The sequence below is a fragment of the Solenopsis invicta genome, chromosome 1 (assembly GCF_016802725.1).
Source record: "Solenopsis invicta isolate M01_SB chromosome 1, UNIL_Sinv_3.0, whole genome shotgun sequence".
Classification (NCBI taxonomy): Eukaryota; Metazoa; Arthropoda; class Insecta; order Hymenoptera; family Formicidae; genus Solenopsis; species Solenopsis invicta.
In genome coordinates, this window is record NC_052664.1 from 3,607,524 (window position 1) to 3,626,516 (window position 18,993).

General features: G+C 45.4%; 2 protein-coding genes across 3 annotated transcripts; one reads left to right on the plus strand and one right to left on the minus strand.

The window, feature by feature from the left end:
• Positions 1-14,565: 14,565 nt before the first annotated feature.
• LOC120358680 lies at positions 14,566-15,900 on the minus strand. The gene is made up of 2 exons (XM_039453706.1): positions 14,745-15,900; positions 14,566-14,665 (listed from the first exon to the last, which is right to left on the minus strand). The coding sequence occupies exons 1-2, from the start codon at positions 15,548-15,550 to the stop codon at positions 14,635-14,637; spliced, it is 837 nt and encodes a 278-aa protein (XP_039309640.1). The 5' UTR covers positions 15,551-15,900; the 3' UTR covers positions 14,566-14,634.
• On the plus strand, positions 15,896-18,993 carry LOC113005997. Of its 2 annotated transcripts, XM_039453693.1 has the most exons (4): positions 15,896-17,217; positions 17,307-17,504; positions 17,582-17,643; positions 17,719-17,832. In XM_039453693.1, the coding sequence occupies exons 1-3, from the start codon at positions 16,839-16,841 to the stop codon at positions 17,641-17,643; spliced, it is 639 nt and encodes a 212-aa protein (XP_039309627.1). In that variant the 5' UTR covers positions 15,896-16,838; the 3' UTR covers positions 17,719-17,832. The 2 variants fall into 2 exon arrangements, with proteins under 2 accessions (XP_039309627.1, XP_039309622.1); XM_039453688.1 differs by having other exon boundaries at positions 17,080-17,643; positions 17,719-18,993.

Sequence of the window (18,993 nt, forward strand, 5' to 3'; positions counted from 1 at the left end):
CATAAACATACGATTTATATCTAGAGGTACTGTGCGAAGTAGAGGTGTTTGCACATTACCTGTAATGTACGATTCGCATATATCGGTATATACAAACAGCGTTGTAGGTAATGCTCTGATTAAACTAGCCGGTTTAGATGCTGGCCAAGACATTTCACCAGCCAATATATGACATTGAGTTTCATAACCGAATATTTGAGCCAGAGTTGGCGATAGGCGGAAACCATGTGTTATAGCCATACAATCTGTACATGAACGCTGTGCTGTGACATAATCAAACCTATTTAATGTAAAAATTAAATCTTTTTTTAGCGATGTTTTGTTTACTGTTTCGATAAGATCGTCAATTGTCTGATACAGTCCTTGTGGTACTATATGATGTTCTAAATCCGTTTTTAACTCTTCTTTTTTTTCAGGCGGTTCATTGATAAAATTTTTTATTTTCACCAAAGCCTTTTCATCTTGTGAAAAATGGAGAAACGTCATAGGTATTTGAATATCAGTTAAAGAAACACCCCACTCCCCTTGTAAACGTAATGCTTGTGGTAGACGTGTAATAAAATGAGTTGTTGTGTTATCCTGAAAATATGAAGAACTGCTGTTGCAGGCAAAACCACGTAAAAATTATCCTTCATTATAATTTTTTAAATTGTTACGGTTTATCCACTTATTAAAACTTTCTGGAAAACCACGCCAGCTAACGAGGATACGTCTTGCACTGCCTCGTCCTTTACTACGAATTATTCTTTCGACCATAAGATCGGTCTTTGTATAATCTCGTCGGATCCTGCTCAATTCTTCTTCATAAAAAATGCCGCCGATATCTTCACCATGAAGGTCTCGTAAAAAATATACAGGTGGTTGTGGATGTGTGGAAATGCGTATTATAAGAAATATTTCTTTGCTCCAGCCGCCTTCATAACCTTTCGCGAACGCTGCTTTACTACTACTGATTCGCACCAGATCACCGATCTCGTATTTAGGAGCACGGGCACGTTTACTGTCATATCTACGTGCGAGATTTGATCGAGCAAATCTTGCATTGTTCAATGTTACATCTTGCGGGACCATTTTAATACCGCTATGATACGAACGATTGTACGCATCAACAATGTTATTTAGTACATCGATATACCGCTTATTTCTTGCGTAAGTGAAATATCGCCATATACGCTCCTTTAATGTCCTGTTAAATCTTTCAACAACTGCAGCTTTCACATCTGGATTACGGGCCACTCGAAAACCAATTTTTGCGTTTTTTAAAAAAAGCTGTGTGGCAGACCCCACAAATTCTTTACCACGATCTGTTTGTATAACAATAAGTCGTCTACCATTACTACGGGCCAGTATATGCGCTAAACCCATAGCAACACTAGTACTTGTTTTATCACGTAGTTTTTCAACCCAAGCAAATTTGCTTAAAACGTCTATAACAACAAGTAAATATGCGTAATTACCATTATAATTTTTAATTGCACGTAGATCTACGATATCTGCCTCCCATACATCGTCGATATTATACAGCTAAAAACGTCTAGGATATTGGCGTCGTAAAGGCCTATGCAATGTATATGCATCTTGACTTTCCAGCCAGGCAATTGTTTTGTTTTTGGGTATTGATTTTTTTGTTTCACGCAATAATTTTGGTGCTCTAGAAAAAGAGGCCGCGTGCATTGGTTCATAATAAATTTTCTCTAGCTTTTTCATGTTCTATCACGGGGTTCTTTTTTTTTCTTAGGTGATAAACTTTCCCACCTATCTGCGGTACCATAACACTCGCTGTAGGTATCGGTATCATCTGTAGGAAGCTTGCTTGAATCAGACCGCATATGCGACGGTCCTGCGGTGTGTGTCGTTGTATTGTTAGGTACTTGAAGCGTATTGTTATTGACCGGTTCATTTAACCATAAATTTTGATTTCCTATAAATTCACGTGGGACCTTTACACTGTGCATGAGTGTGACGAAGCGATTTTTGCCGATCGGTTTTGCTATTTTTCTGGAGCCCATAGCGTTGTTTATAAGATCGACAATATTAGATTCCTTTATTTTTACACCATCAATAGAAATAACACCATATTTATCCCAAGTTAGTCTTTCAGAAGCGTTAAAATGTATATGGTTTAATAAGAGTCTAGCTTTTGGTCGATATTTTGTTGGTACGCTATCCAGAATAAATAAATCGTCTAAACAATCTTTTTGTTCCGGTGTTTTTACCTCTTTATCCTCCGAATATTTTGATTGCTTTTTGTAAACAATGTCAATCAAAGTATTAATAGATTTAGTAGGTATATTGCGTTTTGCTTCTTCTACAAAATACAGGTAACGTTGTAACGTTTGCAAGTAAGCTTTGCATTTTTCTCTTTTGTTCGCAAATTTGCTTAAATTGAGAATTTCAAGCATTTCTTCATCTAGTCTGCTTATCGTCGTACCAGGAGTTTGAATTGTTCTATCATTCGATGTCCGTGTTAATTGCGCAATTTTTTCTTCGGGTATCAAGACTATTTTTTTGCGTGTTCCATTATTTTTTAGTTTCCACCTATAAGGCGAGATAACACGGTGCCTATTATAGGTGCTAATAATAAAGGTAAGAAGCCACTTCGCTGTACGATTAGCCGTTTCTTATTCTTCCAAGAAGCGTTTTTATCAACTAATCGTCGCAATATGCTCGCATGACGCTTCAAACGACGCTTATATGAGTGTTTAAGAGCCACATTACCGCGTAATATGTTTAAAGCACACTCACATATATACCTAATAAGTTTAGGGTCGGCCTTTTTCAAGATAGCAACACGCTGTTTATTACTGAGGTGACATAAGGCCCGTAGTATTGCGGTGTGTTTTTGACCAAATAAGATATGCGCGGGCGGTGCCATTATAAATTTTACTAAATAGCCGATCTTTTATTGTTACATTTACAACAATCTTTAATTAGCGGCGCTGGGCCATCAATATGCAGTTGTTGAGTCACTTGATTATAATGTTTTAAACAACGGCGATAACTACACACTTCTGGATCTTTCTTTATATACTCAGGAAGCTTATCCCACAGATAATCTATGTGATTACCAAATTCCCGTAGTAAACTAATTTTTGGTATAAATTGTAATTGTTCAACTGTTAACTCATCGATGGTATCGTCATTGTCTACCAAGATGAAAAATATTTTGACTACTGACAAAATTTGAATTTATGATCGTATTTAAGCACATTGAAAAACACATCTATATATCAGATAAATTTTGTAAAAATATTAGGTACGTATTATTGGTATTTCCTGTGCGGTACTCCTATCTTTTAGTTTTTTACGTGGTATATAAACATGTTGGTACTTATCATCAGGAAATATATGGGTGCGAAAACGACAATTCTCCGGTGTGGATTGCTTTAAATCAGGTAATAAATAAGCGTGTGCTGGTGTAGTTGCATCGTTATATACCTCCCGTAAGAACCGTGTATTTTCAGGGTAAACTTGGCGCGCTAAATGCTGTATTTGGGCCCGATCTCTTGGGTTTTTAAACACAACTATATTAGCATTTAATGAAATATCACGCATACCACGTCCTTGGTGAAATAAATTTTGTGTAATAAAAATGACACTAAGATTTTTATGATGACTCCCTTTCGTGAATAAATCTATAACACTGTTATCGGATGCTTCGCGCATGAGATCATCAATAACAATAAGCTTTGGCCGTGGATCATTAGCGTAGTCATCATTTCGCGGTAGACCTTCACGAAATTCGACATTATCACCATATTCGGTGTAACCTGATTGCCATTCTGAATAGTAAAATAATACGCGGTCAAACTTGGTATCACTCATAAAATTCATATTCCGAAAAAATCTTTTCACAAAAAAGGTTTTACCACAGCCTGTGGGACCGCAGATCATAGAGGTCCAAGGGTGTTTCCACCGTGTATCCATTTTTACGAATAACGCTCGGTGGCTGATGTTTTTACTTAAAAACTTTTATATTGTAATACAGATAAATATTAGAAAAATCGATAAACTTCTGATAATACATAGATATTTTATTCAAAAGCTCAAAAATACAATTATATAACAAATAATTATAAATTACAATGACCGTATGGTAACGACCCATAAGGCCCATACCGTCTTCGTTTATCAAATGTCTGCTTACATGTTTTACTCTCTGTACTCGTTATTACGTTATGAAGCTCCGTGCGTCTGATAGAGTCAAAATGAAGTGTTATCGACGTATGTCCTTTATCTGTAACGAGTGATCTGACAGAATAATAGTTGATTAATTTATTGTTTGCAAAATTAAGAGTTATACCTTTAGCTTTGCAAATTTCTACGGTACTACCATCGGGTTTACGTACAAGAAATGCGTAAAATTTCGGGCCAGCCGAAACAAAAGATTTAATGTAACTACCCTCAACGTAGCACGCTAATTCATTCGTCAAGACATCTAACAATTTACCTGTTGGTGGTTCATAAGCGTTCTGAGAATTATTGCTTACGTATGTACATGAATCGGTATCGCAATATAAAGCTTTATCTCCGAGGCGCTCGAGATATTCATATAATTTTAAACGCGTTTGAGTTGTCGTGTATGCAGTTATCACAACATTTGTTAGAGCGGATGGCGTTAAATTTTCATCTGTATATACATAGCCAACATATAAAACATCGTCATTAATACAGGTAATATACTTGTAACATTAACTTCGTTACTATAAAGCAGTTGTATTAATCTTTTACGCGTTGTTACAATTTCAACTTTAGGTAGATTCTCACGTTGACTAAATTTTCCCCAAAAAGAATTTAAACAAAGTTTTGAAACAGCTCGGAGACCAGGATTGATACATATTTTTTCAGGATCTAATTTAATACCCTCTGCTCGCTTTTTTTTTTTTTTACATGGGGAAATCCTCATGGATACCCCTCCCTTCCGGGGGGAAGGGAGGCGGTTATGCCGGACTCTTACCGGCTAAAACCCCATGGTGGCCCCTTTAACATGGGACGTGGAGGGCGCCCCGGGATTGCAGAGGCATACTCCAACGGGCGCCCCCCCGAGCCCCCTTCTCCCTCACCGAGAGAGAGAGTCGTCCTAACTGGAGACCGTTGCGGGACCACCGCGCAACGGTCTCCCCTATCGGGGAGCTGCGTGCAATGGGATAAGGTGCCCCCGCACCCCATCCTTGCAGCTCCCAGCAGTCGCGGCCTGGAGGGACGGGCACGCTCGCCCAATCCTCCCTCCAGCCCGCGACTGATGTTGGGGAGTGTTAGAGGGCCCGTGCGAAAGCTCGGGCCCTTCTCCCCGGTTTCTTTCTCCTGCAGGGGTCGGCGTTCGGGGCTGACTCCCTTCGTCTTTCTTCGCTCTCCTTCTGCGAGATAACGGACTCGCAGAAGGAGAGCGCGGCTGCCCAGTGCTCCTCCCCTTCAAGCATGACACGCACCATGCTCTCCAGGGAGAAGTCTACCTGGTTGATGGAAAGGGCCCCAAGTAGGACCCGGCGGTCAGCATCCCACGCTGGACACTCCAGCAGGGTGTGATCCGCCGAGTCCATCAGGGCCCCGCAGTGGTGGCACACACTGGTGGGTTCACGGCCTATGCGGTGCAGGAACTCACCGAAGCAGCCATGCCCGGTGAGCACCTGCCCCAGCCTGTACGTCAGAGATCCGAAGCGTCGCCGGCCCACCCATTCCAAGAGAACGGGCTTGATGGCGCCGACGACGCGAGAGCCCGGCCCATCCAAAGCCAGGCTCTCGCCCCAGTCCTCGACAGCGCGCCTCCTCATTTGGAGGCGCCACACTTCCTGCTCCTTTGGTGTCCAGGGTGCCCCGGGAACCCGGAGGCGCGCACGCTTCTCCACATAAGCGTGAGCGTATATGCGCGCCTCGAGCTCCCACGGGAGCTCCCCGGCCACCAGCATCGCCGCCCTAGTGGCGATGGTCCGGTAGCCCCGTGCGGCACGGACGACCAGACCCCGCTGGGAACTCTGTAAGAGATCCCTTACGCGACGCCTGGTCAACATGTCCGTGTACCACACGGGGGCGCCGTATAGCGCCATGGACCGGACCACGCTGAGGTACAGGCGGCGAGCTCCACCTCCAGGTCCCCCGAGATTGGGCATCAGTCTGCCAAGACTGGCAGACACGACCCGCACCCGGGGTACCATCCGCAGGAAGTGCGGCACGAAACTCCATCGACTGTCGAGGATGAGACCCAGATATTTCATCTGGGTCCCAATTGGGACTCGGACCCCCTCCACGGAGAGCTGGGCCCCGCGCATCGGTCCCCTCACCCGAGGTCCGGCGAACCAGACGACCTCGGTCTTTTGGGGAGCCACGCGTAGGCCCAGCTTCCGTATTCGCCCCACCAGCTGTGCCACGCCGACCTCGGCGAGGCGAATAGTGCTCCTCCAATCCCCCCCCCAGGCCAGGAGTAGCGTGTCATCGGCGTAACACACCACCCCCAGCCCATGAAGGAGGGCGCCCCGGAGGACCCAGTTGTAGGCAAAGTCCCACAGGAGCGGTCCCAGGACCGACGCCTGCGGGACCCCCCGCTGGATCCCCCGTCTGTGGGGTCGCCCATACCGCCCCAGGTAGCATATGCCCCTGTCCCGCAGGTAATCCTCAATGACCTTCTGCATATACGCAGGCACACGATGGAAGCGCAGTGCCTGACGTATACACTCCCACGGGATGGAGTTGAAGGCGTTGGCAATGTCTAGAGAGACAGCCAACACCCTCTTCCCGCGGGAGACAGCCTCATCCGAGAGGGCACGGACCCGTCGAATTGCATCGACGGTTGATCTGCCCTCTCGGAATCCGAACTGGCAGTCGGCCAGATCGGGGCCCTCATGGGACAGGTGCTCTCGGATGCGAGCAGCTAGAATGCGCTCCAGCATTTTGCTCGCCTCGTCGAGCAGGCATATGGGGCGGTAAGCCGAGGGCGACCCTTCTGGCTTACCCTCCTTCCGGAGGAGCACCAGTTTCGCCTCCTTCCACGCGGTGGGGAACCGCCCAGCCTCCAGACACTTCCCGAACAAGTGCTGGAGGCCGTCCATCAATACCCCGGACACCAAGGCCAGGACCCTGGCGGGGATGCCGTCCGGGCCCGGGGCAGTCTTTTTTGCCCTGAGCCGTTTGGCAACTGCCATTATCTCGTCCCTCGAGACCTCGCGCGCCTCTCCCCACCGGTCAGGTACCGGTGGTGGGGGCACGCCTAGCTGGGCTACCTGCCCTGGTCCCGCGGGGAACAAGGTGGTGACCACGGTCTCGAGGAACTGCTGGTCGAGACTCTCCGTTAGGGGGGCGCCCGCCGCCCTGAACTTGTTTCTAACAAGTTTGTATGGGCGCCCCCACGGGTCACGGTCTACCGTCTCGACCAGCTCTTCCCAGGCCCTGGCCTTGGATTCGCCGATGGCCCGCTGGAGGGACTTTTTGGCTTCGCGCCGCTGGTCCCTCAGCGAGGCCATTACTTCCGCTTCCTGTACGCGCGTAGTGGGTGCACCGGTGTATCGCCCGATTGCATTCACGCCTAAGATGTGCAATCTCGGGCGTCCACCAGTACACCCTCTTCTTACGGGGGGGGGGGCTTTCGGATGCGGGGCATCGCGGCATCACAGATTTCTGTGAGCGCGCCCCGCAGCCGTGCCGCTCCCTCGTCCACGTCGGCCATGGGCCTGGTCAGAATGCCCGACCAGGCCACTGACTCGGCCGCGGCCATCAGGAGGTCGACATCGAGCCTCCCGACGGCCCAGCGGCACGGCGTTTGGCCCCCGTCGCCGTCAGCGGCTTGCTCTTGCGCTTGCCGCTGACGGCCGCTGGAGGGGTCGGAGACATCGAATCGAATGTACCGGTGATCCGATAGGGTCTCCTCCCCCTCCAACACCTTCCACATGGACACCTTACGCGATGCACGGGGGCATCCAAGGGTATGATCCACAATGGAGCCCCCGTTGTGCCTCACGCAGGTGTCCACGGACCCCCTGTTTAGGAAATTGAGCCCCAGTTCTAGGGCCCAATTTCCCAGGGAGTCTCCGCGTGGACACGTCGCCGGGGACCCGCAATCCTCCAGCTTGGCATTGAAGTCCCCGGCGACGATTGTTGGTGAGGGGCGGTACCGGTCGACGACCAGTCCCACCCTCTCCAATAACTCCTCGAATTGGGCGAGACGGCGGCTTGGTGGGGCGTAAATCCCCACAACCACCGTCTCGCCCCATCTTACGGCCACGTAGCCCTCCCCCCTCTCAATGAGAGAGAGAGGGAGAGCCCGTGGACCGCCACCCCCGATAATGACCACCGAGCCATCCTGGTCACCGAGCCACTCGGCCCGATCGTGAACCAGGTATGGCTCGGCAACGATCGCCAGGTCGATGGACCACTCCGCGAGGTGCTGACACAGGAGATCCTGCGCCCTCGCGGAGTGGTTCAAGTTTGCCTGGAGGAGGCGGAATGCGGTGAATGTATGCAAAAGTGGAGACCGGTTTATTTACCGGTCTCCATGGCCTCCTCCAGGCCGACCACCTCCATAGGCGAGGAAGCAGGTGCTCCCTCCGCTATGGCAGACGAGACGGTGCTGGTCGCCGCGACGCCTGACTCCCTCCCCGTGTTGGCCGCCGAAGCGGCCGCAGCGGCCACGGCCCCCGCTTTCGCCTGACCGCCCCTCTTTTTGGGAGGGGGGATGGCAACGCAAGCCTTACCCCCCATCCGGTGGTTGGAAGGGCGGCCGCGTGCCTCGCATCTCGGGCACTTTGGCGGGGCCGTGCAGACCCCGGCCAAATGGCCCTCTTGACCGCAGCGGTAGCATAGACCGCTGCGGTCCACTTCGGCGGGGCACTTGTTCCTAGTGTGCCCCACCTCCAGGCAGCGGTGACACTGCATCGGGCGGGCTTCCAATAGCTCAACTCGAGCCATCACCCACCCGATGCGCATCCTCGCCGCTCCGGCTATTTTAAGAGCGGCGGCCCGCGGGACTCGGGTCCAAGCCCCACGGAGCCGCCGGCCCCAGGTCTTAGGCCGCTTACTTGTACGTCGGCGGCGGGGCAGCCCCCCGCCACCGCGATCGCTGCGGCCACCTCCTCAGCGGTGACGGACTCGTCCAGCCCGGTGACCCTGAGCTCAGCTCTGGGCACCGGCCTGGAGACCTTGACTCCGCTCTCTCCCAAGGCGGCGGTCAGCCTCTCGGCGAGGCGATCCGCCTTGGGGGCGCTTTCCTGGCCGGGGACCTCCAGAATGATGCCCCCGGTCGCAGCCTTTCGCACGCGGAGGTGATCAATTTCTAAAGCCGCGAGGTCCACTTTGGTCCTCGCGGCCTTCATCACCTCCGAGTACGGAAGCCGTTCCGCCATTTCGGAGGGGACCGTTAGAACGACGGCAGCCGTTCTGATTTTGCCCCCTTTCCTCCCCTTTTTACTCTTATTAGGCTTTTGGGGAGGAGCCCCCTTATTTGCTGGGGCCTTGTTGGCCGCAGCCGATTTCGACGTCTTCGGCTTGGCTTTAGCCGACGCCGCCGGCCTGCTGGAAGCCAGGGGCGGTCCCTTCTTTGAGGGTCCCGCCGATTGATTCGCGGCGGCGGCACCCCCGGACCGACCCTTGGCAGCAGGAGGAGGAGGGACCGTGGAGGTCACGACTGTCTCCTTCCTCTTTTTACTTTTCCTCTTCGCCACCTCGGCGTACGATGTGGCATTATCGCCACGGTGTTTACCCACGCCGTCCGGCTTTTTTGAGGCAGGGACAGGAGCCCTCGATCCCACAGATTGGGACCGGGGCCTGCTCTGTTCCCCGCCAACTTTGGTGGCCGCCGGTGGGGCCGGTTTGGCCTTCGTCTCTTTGACTGCGGGAGGCCCCGCCGACCCGGCTCCGTTTTTCTTAGCAGAGGCAAGGGGTGGGCGGAGGATTTTCTCCCGTGGGAGACGAGACTCGAGTACCTCGAGCCTCGCGCTCACCAACCCACCAACCTGCCTCATTATGGTGGATATTAGTTCCTCCCTCCAGTCCCCCGAGGCGAGGGGCAGGGGGGGAGGAACCGTAGCCTCTCTGGGAGAGGCCGTGGGCATTTCCACGTCCGATGTGGGGTGGGGGATAACAGGCCCCCCCCCACGGGCCGGGGACGCCCCAGGCACTTTCTCACCTCTATTTGGCCTTTTCGCCTTACGAGGAGGCTGCGGAGACAAAGCTCTCCCTTCGCCTTCATCCGAAGACGGGTCGTCTTCGATTATCCTCCTCCGAGACGGACGCCTCTTGAGGAGGTTTTGCTTGACCGACGCAATCTCCGCTTTGAGTTGCGCCAGCTCTTCGCGGAGGCTGGTATTATCTTTCTCCAGCCTCCGCACTTCCTCTGTCGCGGTGAGGGCCCCCAATTCCTTGGAGGCCCCCACAAGCCCTCTGCTCGCTCATATTCCTTTATGTATCGTTTTTTTGATTTTTTATTGGTGCAATTGGAAGGCCAACCGCTAGCTTCTTGCTTAATTTTTAAAAAAGTTTTAATATATTCTGTGAAGTGACCACCCTCCTTAGATTGGGGACTATATTGCGTTACCTCGTATTGCCAAATTTCATAAATATTTACAAGCTTATAATCAACACTTACAGCTTTGCGTATTTCTTGTACTACCCACGTACCGGTGAATTCGCGATCGGCAACGTTCTCGTGTGTACACGCTGTTTGACACATATTTTCGCAACATGTACGACATAAAGCAAACATTAATTTACCATGCATACGCACCGGTAATACAGGATGATAAAGCGTGATAATATTGAACAATAAACGAGTCCTTCTATTTTATCAATTTCGACACCTGTAGGACTCGTTAATTCGTGACGCTCTTCACCGACATATATTTTCGGATGTCCTACAGGAAATATACCTGTTTTACAAATATATGGCTAAAGAGAACATACATCGACATAATGTATCTTCTCATTATCCTTTACATCGTAAAGAGACACCATGTTCTCTGTACGACCACCGTAAAAAGCATCGCGGGGATTTAACGCAGGCTGAGATATAGCTGGATAATTTTTTAAAAACGTACGCGTATCTTCTCTAGATTTTAAAATACGTTCATAATCGCACTCCCACATTCTGTTAAAACATATCCAGCAGCTATAATTTTTGCTGTAATAAACTGAGTACGTTCTAAACGAGCATCCATTGTATCATTACCGATTCCTTGGTTTCTATTTACAGTGTAGCATCGGGTACAGCCATGCCAATAACAACCGTGGAATTGCAAAACATGTTTAATCGTCACGCCGTTATTGATTTCTTCATAATAACCGTCAACTAAAACACCTTCGGGTAATCGTGTCTTACGACCATGTCCAGCGTGAGCTATAACACGACCCAATTCGCGCTCTGTCCAAATCAACCAAGAAACAGCTTTACGCGTTTGATTTTGATCCCAACGATAACCGCCCGTTGGTATAATACCAATTTTATTTTTTTGAAGAAAATTTTTACGATAAACGCGTGAACAGGTTGATGCTGTTCCGTCGAGATCCTTCGCTAAGCTCGCCGAGCGAGCGTGACGGATCATGTCTCGATTGGTCGCCGTCGGCCAATCGAGACGCGACGTCGAAACAATAACGATTGGCCCACGCGAGGATCGCGGATCCATATAAATATGGATTAAGAAGCGTCAGTGATCAGATAGCTTCCCTTTATAGCAAGAGTCAGTACTGATATAGGAGCCGAGTCTCCAGTGCATCGAAATATCGTCAGCAATACCAGAAGCCGAGTCTTCTTTATAAACGTTGAAACAAGGAGAGACCGTAGTCTCTTCATGTATATACGGACATCTACTCATCAATAAATTCTCCACATTATACGCAATCGAGTTCTATTTGTGTCAATCCGAGCGAATCCTGGTCATCCAACGATCCCTACGCGACATTTGGTGCCTCCTGTGAGGTCGTTCGCGACGAGAGAGCGAGCGACGAAAGAACGATCGACGAGAGAGCGAGCGACGCCCGATCGGACAGGATTCGACACGTCGGAACACGTGCCAGCCGATTTGAGGGATCTACGCACGGCGCAGCTGGGAACGAAAATGAGGCGAGTGAATTTCATGTTGATAATTTACCGATCCCTCTTTTATTCCAATATCCGACATGGCCGATCGAATTAAATTCATAACTCAAAAACGAACATCGTTAAAATCGCAAATTACGGGTTTAACGAATTTACTAGAACGAGAACGATATGACAAAACCGCGTTAAAATTGCGTATGGCGCGGATCACCGAGTTTTATCACGCTTACGAAGAATTCAATGATGAGCTCGCGTTATTAGACTCGCCCGACGATGAATTCGCGAACGTACAAGAACGATATTATTTGTTAGCCGCCAAAATAGAGAAAATTATAAATCCGAACAAGTCAACGTCTGACGCAATCGCCGGGCCCTCAAACATCATCGTAGCCACCGAGACCACGACAAACACTGCGCCTATAAAAAGAAAAATAAAGTTACCAGAAACCGCTTTGCCGACTTTCGACGGCCGATATGAAGAATGGCTGGCGTTCAAAAATGCGTTCCTTGAAATGATAGACGTGCGAACAGATCTGGCCGACACCGAAAAATTGCAATATTTGAAATCCGCGTTAAAGGTTGACGCAGCCAATAAAGTCAAGCGTTTAACTATCGAAGGCGCGAGCTATAGCAAAGCGTGGGAATTATTAACACGGGCGTACGAAGCGAAACGAATCTTGGTTTCACGTCATCTCTCAATGCTAAGAGAGTTACCCGCGTTAGAAAAAGAAACGACGGATGGCTTATCTAGACTTGCCGACGACGCGCAACAACATGTCGCATCACTAAACGCGCTGGGGGTTAGTGTAGGATCCGAGGTTCTAGTAAATTGGCTAGAAAGCAAGCTTCCAAAAATTACTGCCGAGAAATGGGAAGAAACGTTGGATCGAGACGAATTTCCCAAGATAGACGAACTATACGAATTCTTATATCGAACCGCAGCTCGTGTTTCCAAACGCGTCCGAACAGAGACCACTAGACGAGATGACGATAAATCATCACCGGCCGGAAAAAGGGCGCGAATCGGGAACAAAGCATTCGTGGTCAGCAAAGTAAACAATTGCGCTGCTTGCAAAATCCATCAACACCCATTATTCAAATGCGATAAATTCAGACAATTAGATGTGCCTAAACGAATCGAGGTGGTAAAAAGGGCCAAGCTATGCTACAACTGCATGCGGTCACATTTGGGGAAAACGCGTAATTATACAAGTTGCACTATTTGCCAAAGGCGGCATAATACGCTGTTGCACCTTGAGAAAAAAACAAACACGGAAGTTTCGAGCGCGACCGACTCGAAAACGGCAAAAAACGAATGACTATCGGAAGGATCGGGCGGCGGTATCATATGTCTGGCGGCAATTTCGCCCGCCTTTGTTCCGCAATTGATGACAACCGCGATAATATTTATACAAGATTGTGACTCTAACTGGATAAGATGTCGGGCGTTATTAGACACAAGCGCTACAGCTAATTTCATCTCTATAAACTTCGCGAAACGTTTAAAGCTTCCCATATTTCCATGCACAATATCAGTCGGCGCGATCGATTATATGAGCACGAAAACCAAAGGCGCGGTTCGGATAATCATTCAATCACGACATGATAAGTTCGCTAAAGAGTTAACATGTTTGATCGTTCCTACGATCTCGGATTTGGTCCCGTTCGAAGTTTTCTCGCGAAAGAATATAAAATTACCCGAAGGTATTAACCTCGCCGACCCAGAATTTCACGTTCCACGCCCGATAGATTTACTGATTGGATCTAGCACGACGCTATCATTGCTTTCTACCGGTCAAGTCGACTTATCAAATAGAAACCGCGATCTGTATTTGCAGAATACTCGACTCGGTTGGATCATAGCCGGCGGAGTCACGACCGGAAATAATTATACAAAGGATCATCTATGTTCACTAACGGATTTAGAAGCGCAAATGGCTAAATTTTGGGCGATCGAGGAAATAACAGATAATTCGTCGAGATCTATCGCAGTACACGATAGTGAAACGCATTTTTTAGAAAACGTTATCCGCAATAACGACGGACGATACGTTAGTAGGCTAGTACCACTATGGGGAGACGACTGTGACGTCACTGGCGCCGTACCCCCACTTTCTTATCACGGCGCACAGTATCACAGTCGTCTCCTCATAGTGATACTACTCGTCGATCTCTCCCCACCATCACCACTACCACCGCAGATAGCTGCCCACAACAGCGCGATCGGTGTTGTTGCGCGATCGGTGTTGTTATCTTACTTTGATCTTATTAATGCTAGAGCTTTAATAAATTTACGATTATACAGAGGGAATACTTACTACTACTACTACTACTACTACTACTACTACTACTCTATCGACCAATTTTGATTTTTTAATTTCTTAAGACTTATAACTGTTTTTAAGCTAATTTATGAGAGGTTGTTTTTAAAAATACACAATTATTAAACATTTATTAAACATATATATTTATTATATATTCTTAAAAAATACAGTAATTTATGTAGTTTGTTTAATAATCAAAGTAATTTTTATAAATTAATTTTTTTTAACCAGTTGGAAAGCATGCTCGGTATCCAGGTATTATACACATGAACACAGCGGCGTAACCAGGTTTATTTACTCTAAAACCGATGTATTGATCGCAGCACTGTAAATAACAATAATTATTATTATTAAGTAGCAAATATACCTAAAAAGTTATATAATGTACCAAGTTATATACTTACTTGATAACTTTTTGGGCGGTGTAAGTTCTGTATATCGTTGTTAGCTCGAGAAAAATAATGTGGAATTCTTGCTCGGCAAATATCGGATATTTTATATTTACTTCGTTACAAATCTGTTTTTCAAGAATACTACGTACAGTTTTAATAAAATGCGTTACGGAATGTAAATCCATTTTAAAATCATTTTTTGACACTTCTATATTTATCCGCTTGATTAAAATATCTTTACAATAATTGACGCATTCAGTGATTGCTTCAAGTTTTTTCAAGCGTTCATTAATGCATACACATATTTCTTTAAGATTATCAAAAGTGTTTTTTTGGATTATTATTGCCCAGGGGTTAAATTTTCTTCTCTTTTTTGCAGCGTCTTGACGATTTTGTATATCAAGCTCTTCCCTGCAGTAGTTTTGCAAACCCTCAATAATTATAGATCGTTGACCATATGAAATTGTGAATAGTAGTAAGAAATCTTCTTTTATAAATTGCTGATCACGCATTTTCTCAGCCACGTCATCAGTCGTATCAAAATATTCGGATATAGTGTTAAAATCTTTCTGGAAATTATACCAGGCATTTGTTTTAAATGACACGCCAATAAAATCTTTTCCGATTAAACGAGCCGCTGGATATAAATCGCCACTTTGTTCATCCTCTTCAAATCCGATAATTACTTTCTTACCAAAAGAAAGATTTAATTTATATATTGTAGGTAGAAGAAGTTGTTTCTCTACAAATTTGCACGAATTACTTGTTTTACATGATTCGGAATTGGTACAGCTGCTATCCGTTTTTCGTTTTGCCATGTCGTTAGTCACTGTACAATATATTGCAAGGTACTTATTAGCTTAATTAACAAACGTCTAATGAACGCTGTGCTGTCGATCTTATACACTGAAGATTAGTGCAATAGTGGGGCAGAAGGATTACCTATAAATCTTAATATACCATAGTGCCGCAAATCCGGACTCCCCAAAGTTAACACATAAAGGCAAACACATGCACGCGTTAGGTAATATGAAACCGCCTGCTACACGTCTCGCGATAAAAAACGAGTATCCCATACATTATTACGTCATCGTTTGGGCTTGTACATCATGTGTGAAGCAAAGCAGCGTTTTTATTTAATAGATAGACAAATAACAAATAAACGATAATAAAAACGTTAATATTAAAATTTAAACCGTTAATAATATAATATCTTTTCCTTATATCCTGTATTATATTATTAAATGATAAATTCTATCCTTAATCTAATTTATTTTATTATCTATCTAGCTATTTATCTAGTTAGTTATTAAAAAACGCTGCATCAGATATAATTGACACCATTCACTCTACCCTCGCTCAGGATGCTGAGACTGCGGCTGAGGCTGAGTTGTAGGGAAGAGGGCACCGATAGATGTGTCGGTGGAGGTGAATGAATAGCCTGAGAAGGAAGAATCTATTTTATTACTATTATTGTTTCCGTGTTACAAAAAATGTATTCAGATATAAAACTTTATACAGCCCGTTCCGGAGATGTCTGCGATGTCTTGTCATCAAAAAAACTAGCGAGTAGAAATCCTGAGAATCAGCTGATGCTGCAGAAATCTTATAACTCGTTAGAGAGCATTTTGTAACATTTAGTATATCGAGAACTTTGAGCGAATAAAGTTCTGCGGTAAAATGAATCTCCGCGAAATAATAATTAAAGTACAGAGTGTTTTAATACCGCGCTCTTTGTATTTACGCCGTGTTTGTAATAGAACCTGGTGTACACATTTACGGAGTGATTCACGACAAACTTTATTAAAAAAATTTAAATTTTTAATAAATCACACCACTTTACGTAATATTATAAAATGTTTTAATCGCGGATTGTTCTCTGGTGATCGTGACATCCTACATATTATTTATAACGAGATTGTGCGACGTGGCTTACACAATACGGCTTACGTTAAAAATATTTGTATCCAGGTATGATCAACGACGTAGTAAGTATAACAAATTTGCAGAAGTTGGCTGCAATTCGCTCATCTTAACGTATCAAGAGAGAGGAGGGAAGAGAGTAATCGACATAATAGATATTACATTTTATTAGACATACAAGAGATGCTAGCGAATGACGAGGACGATACATTTCTAATTGAGTGTATCGAGCAATTTGAAAACTGTATTCCAACCACGAGCCCTAACAATAACGAATTAATCGGTGAAAATAGCATCACTGATAACACTGCTAACACTGCAGATATTACGGATAATACTGGTACGATTAATGAAGAAAACAAACACGATATAAATAATGATCGTGACAACTCTAATGAATTTTTAATGGAGGGTGGAGGATGGCTGTGGCAGGAATTTCAAAAACTTCCTCAACCAACGGCGTTAGAAACGATACAGAGTGGTTACGTTAATGAAAAACCATTTGACGCTGTACAAGATGTCGGCTTAATTAATAACGCCGTTTGCGCTGATAATAATAATGGTATGAAGTTTCAATTTTTATTGCTGAGTATATAAAATTAGTTATATCTAACAAGCTTCTAATGAATGATATTGGGTGGGTATGGTCAGAGTTTCCGCGGTTTTCTCAGGAACTATCGTTGGAAATGGAACGGGGCGTTGATGCTATACAGAGTATCTCTATGGTTAGACCCGTGACAATAACAGACAAATCGTTGGAAATGGTGCAGAACGATGATGATGATATACAAGTCACCTCTTTAGTAGAGTCTGCGACAATAACAGACGAGGTCACCGATACTAATAACGGTAAGATATTTATGTTTTATTGTTAAATAAATAAATAAATAAATAAATAAATAAATAAGATCATTTATATGATGCAGGGTCTGTACCTGTGAGTCATACGACGGAGGTCGTAAACTCGTTTAAACACCTTGAAGATTAAGTTAGTAATAAACACATTAAAAAAAAAAAAACTTGTAGAAAAATTAAAATAGTGATCATTAATGTATTACTACAGGTATATCATCAATGCAAGTGGGGTGTGGTCGCTCTACTGCTGTAGAAGTGGGGGAAAAAGAAGAGTCGCACGAGATTAGGAGAGAAGGCGTTGTAGATGTGGATCCTATTGAAGAAAGAGACGCGTTACAACATGCTCAAAATGAAGTCGGAGACCCAATAACATTTAATATATCGAACGAGAACCAACGCTATTTCCAACGGTTTGATGCGTACGGTCGTGAAATAACGCTCGTTATTTGTCAGGCTCCAGAGGCTACCGATCCATTAATGTGGCTGGATAAAGTACTTGTAGAAATACACGCATATCTTACAAATTCGAGTGATCCTGACGATTACATAGGTGTAACATTTACAGCCGATACTTTTTCACTTGGTCCAGTGTGGTTATCTTTCCGTTATGTACGCGATTTTCAATATATAGACTTATGGGCACTAGTGAGCCGAGCCGCACAAAGCAATACAAATTTTTGTATTAACGATAGTTGTACGATAACATGTTGTGTAATACGTGGAGTAAACGGATGTTCGCGAAGAAAATTAACCCATGATAATGTGGCAAAACGGTCGATATTAACGATAACAAACACTGATAATTTATGCCTCCCACGTTCATTAGTAACAGCTTTGGCATATGCAGAACGCGGTGAAATTCGTTCGGGTGAGTTACATCGTTATTGGATGGCTATACGTTTGGCTAGGGGTAAACTACAAAAAGAAAAGGCGCTCGAGCTTGTAAGAAATGCTAAAATAGATATACCGCCTAATGGTTGCTCTATATCGGAGTTAGAGTATTTTCAAAAATATTTAGCAAACGCGGGTGTAGCTATAGTTGTATACGAGGTTGAAACGCTAGGGCATGGTGGAGAGCCTTTATATGATGGGACGGCTTTTGTAATAAATTCATTCACCAGCGTCGTACATACTCTGCGTGTTCTATATTATCGAAGATTACACCATTTTGAGCCGATTCTAAATTTACGTGCCGCTGTAGGAAGTAGGGGTTTTTGCGTGTTTTGCAATGTAGCGTATACTAGAATAAGGGATCATAAATGTTCGCGCAAATGTAATCGTTGTACGGGCCAACCACCGTGTATAATAACCGCAAATCCCCGTATTAAATGTAATTCTTGTAAACGCTCTTTTTATAACAACGATTGTTTTCAACAACATTTAAAAAACCCATACGACGACACAAATAAGAAAAAAAAAATAAAAAAAGTGTTTGCGATACATTAAAAATATGTGACACGTGCTCAAGAATTATTACAATAGA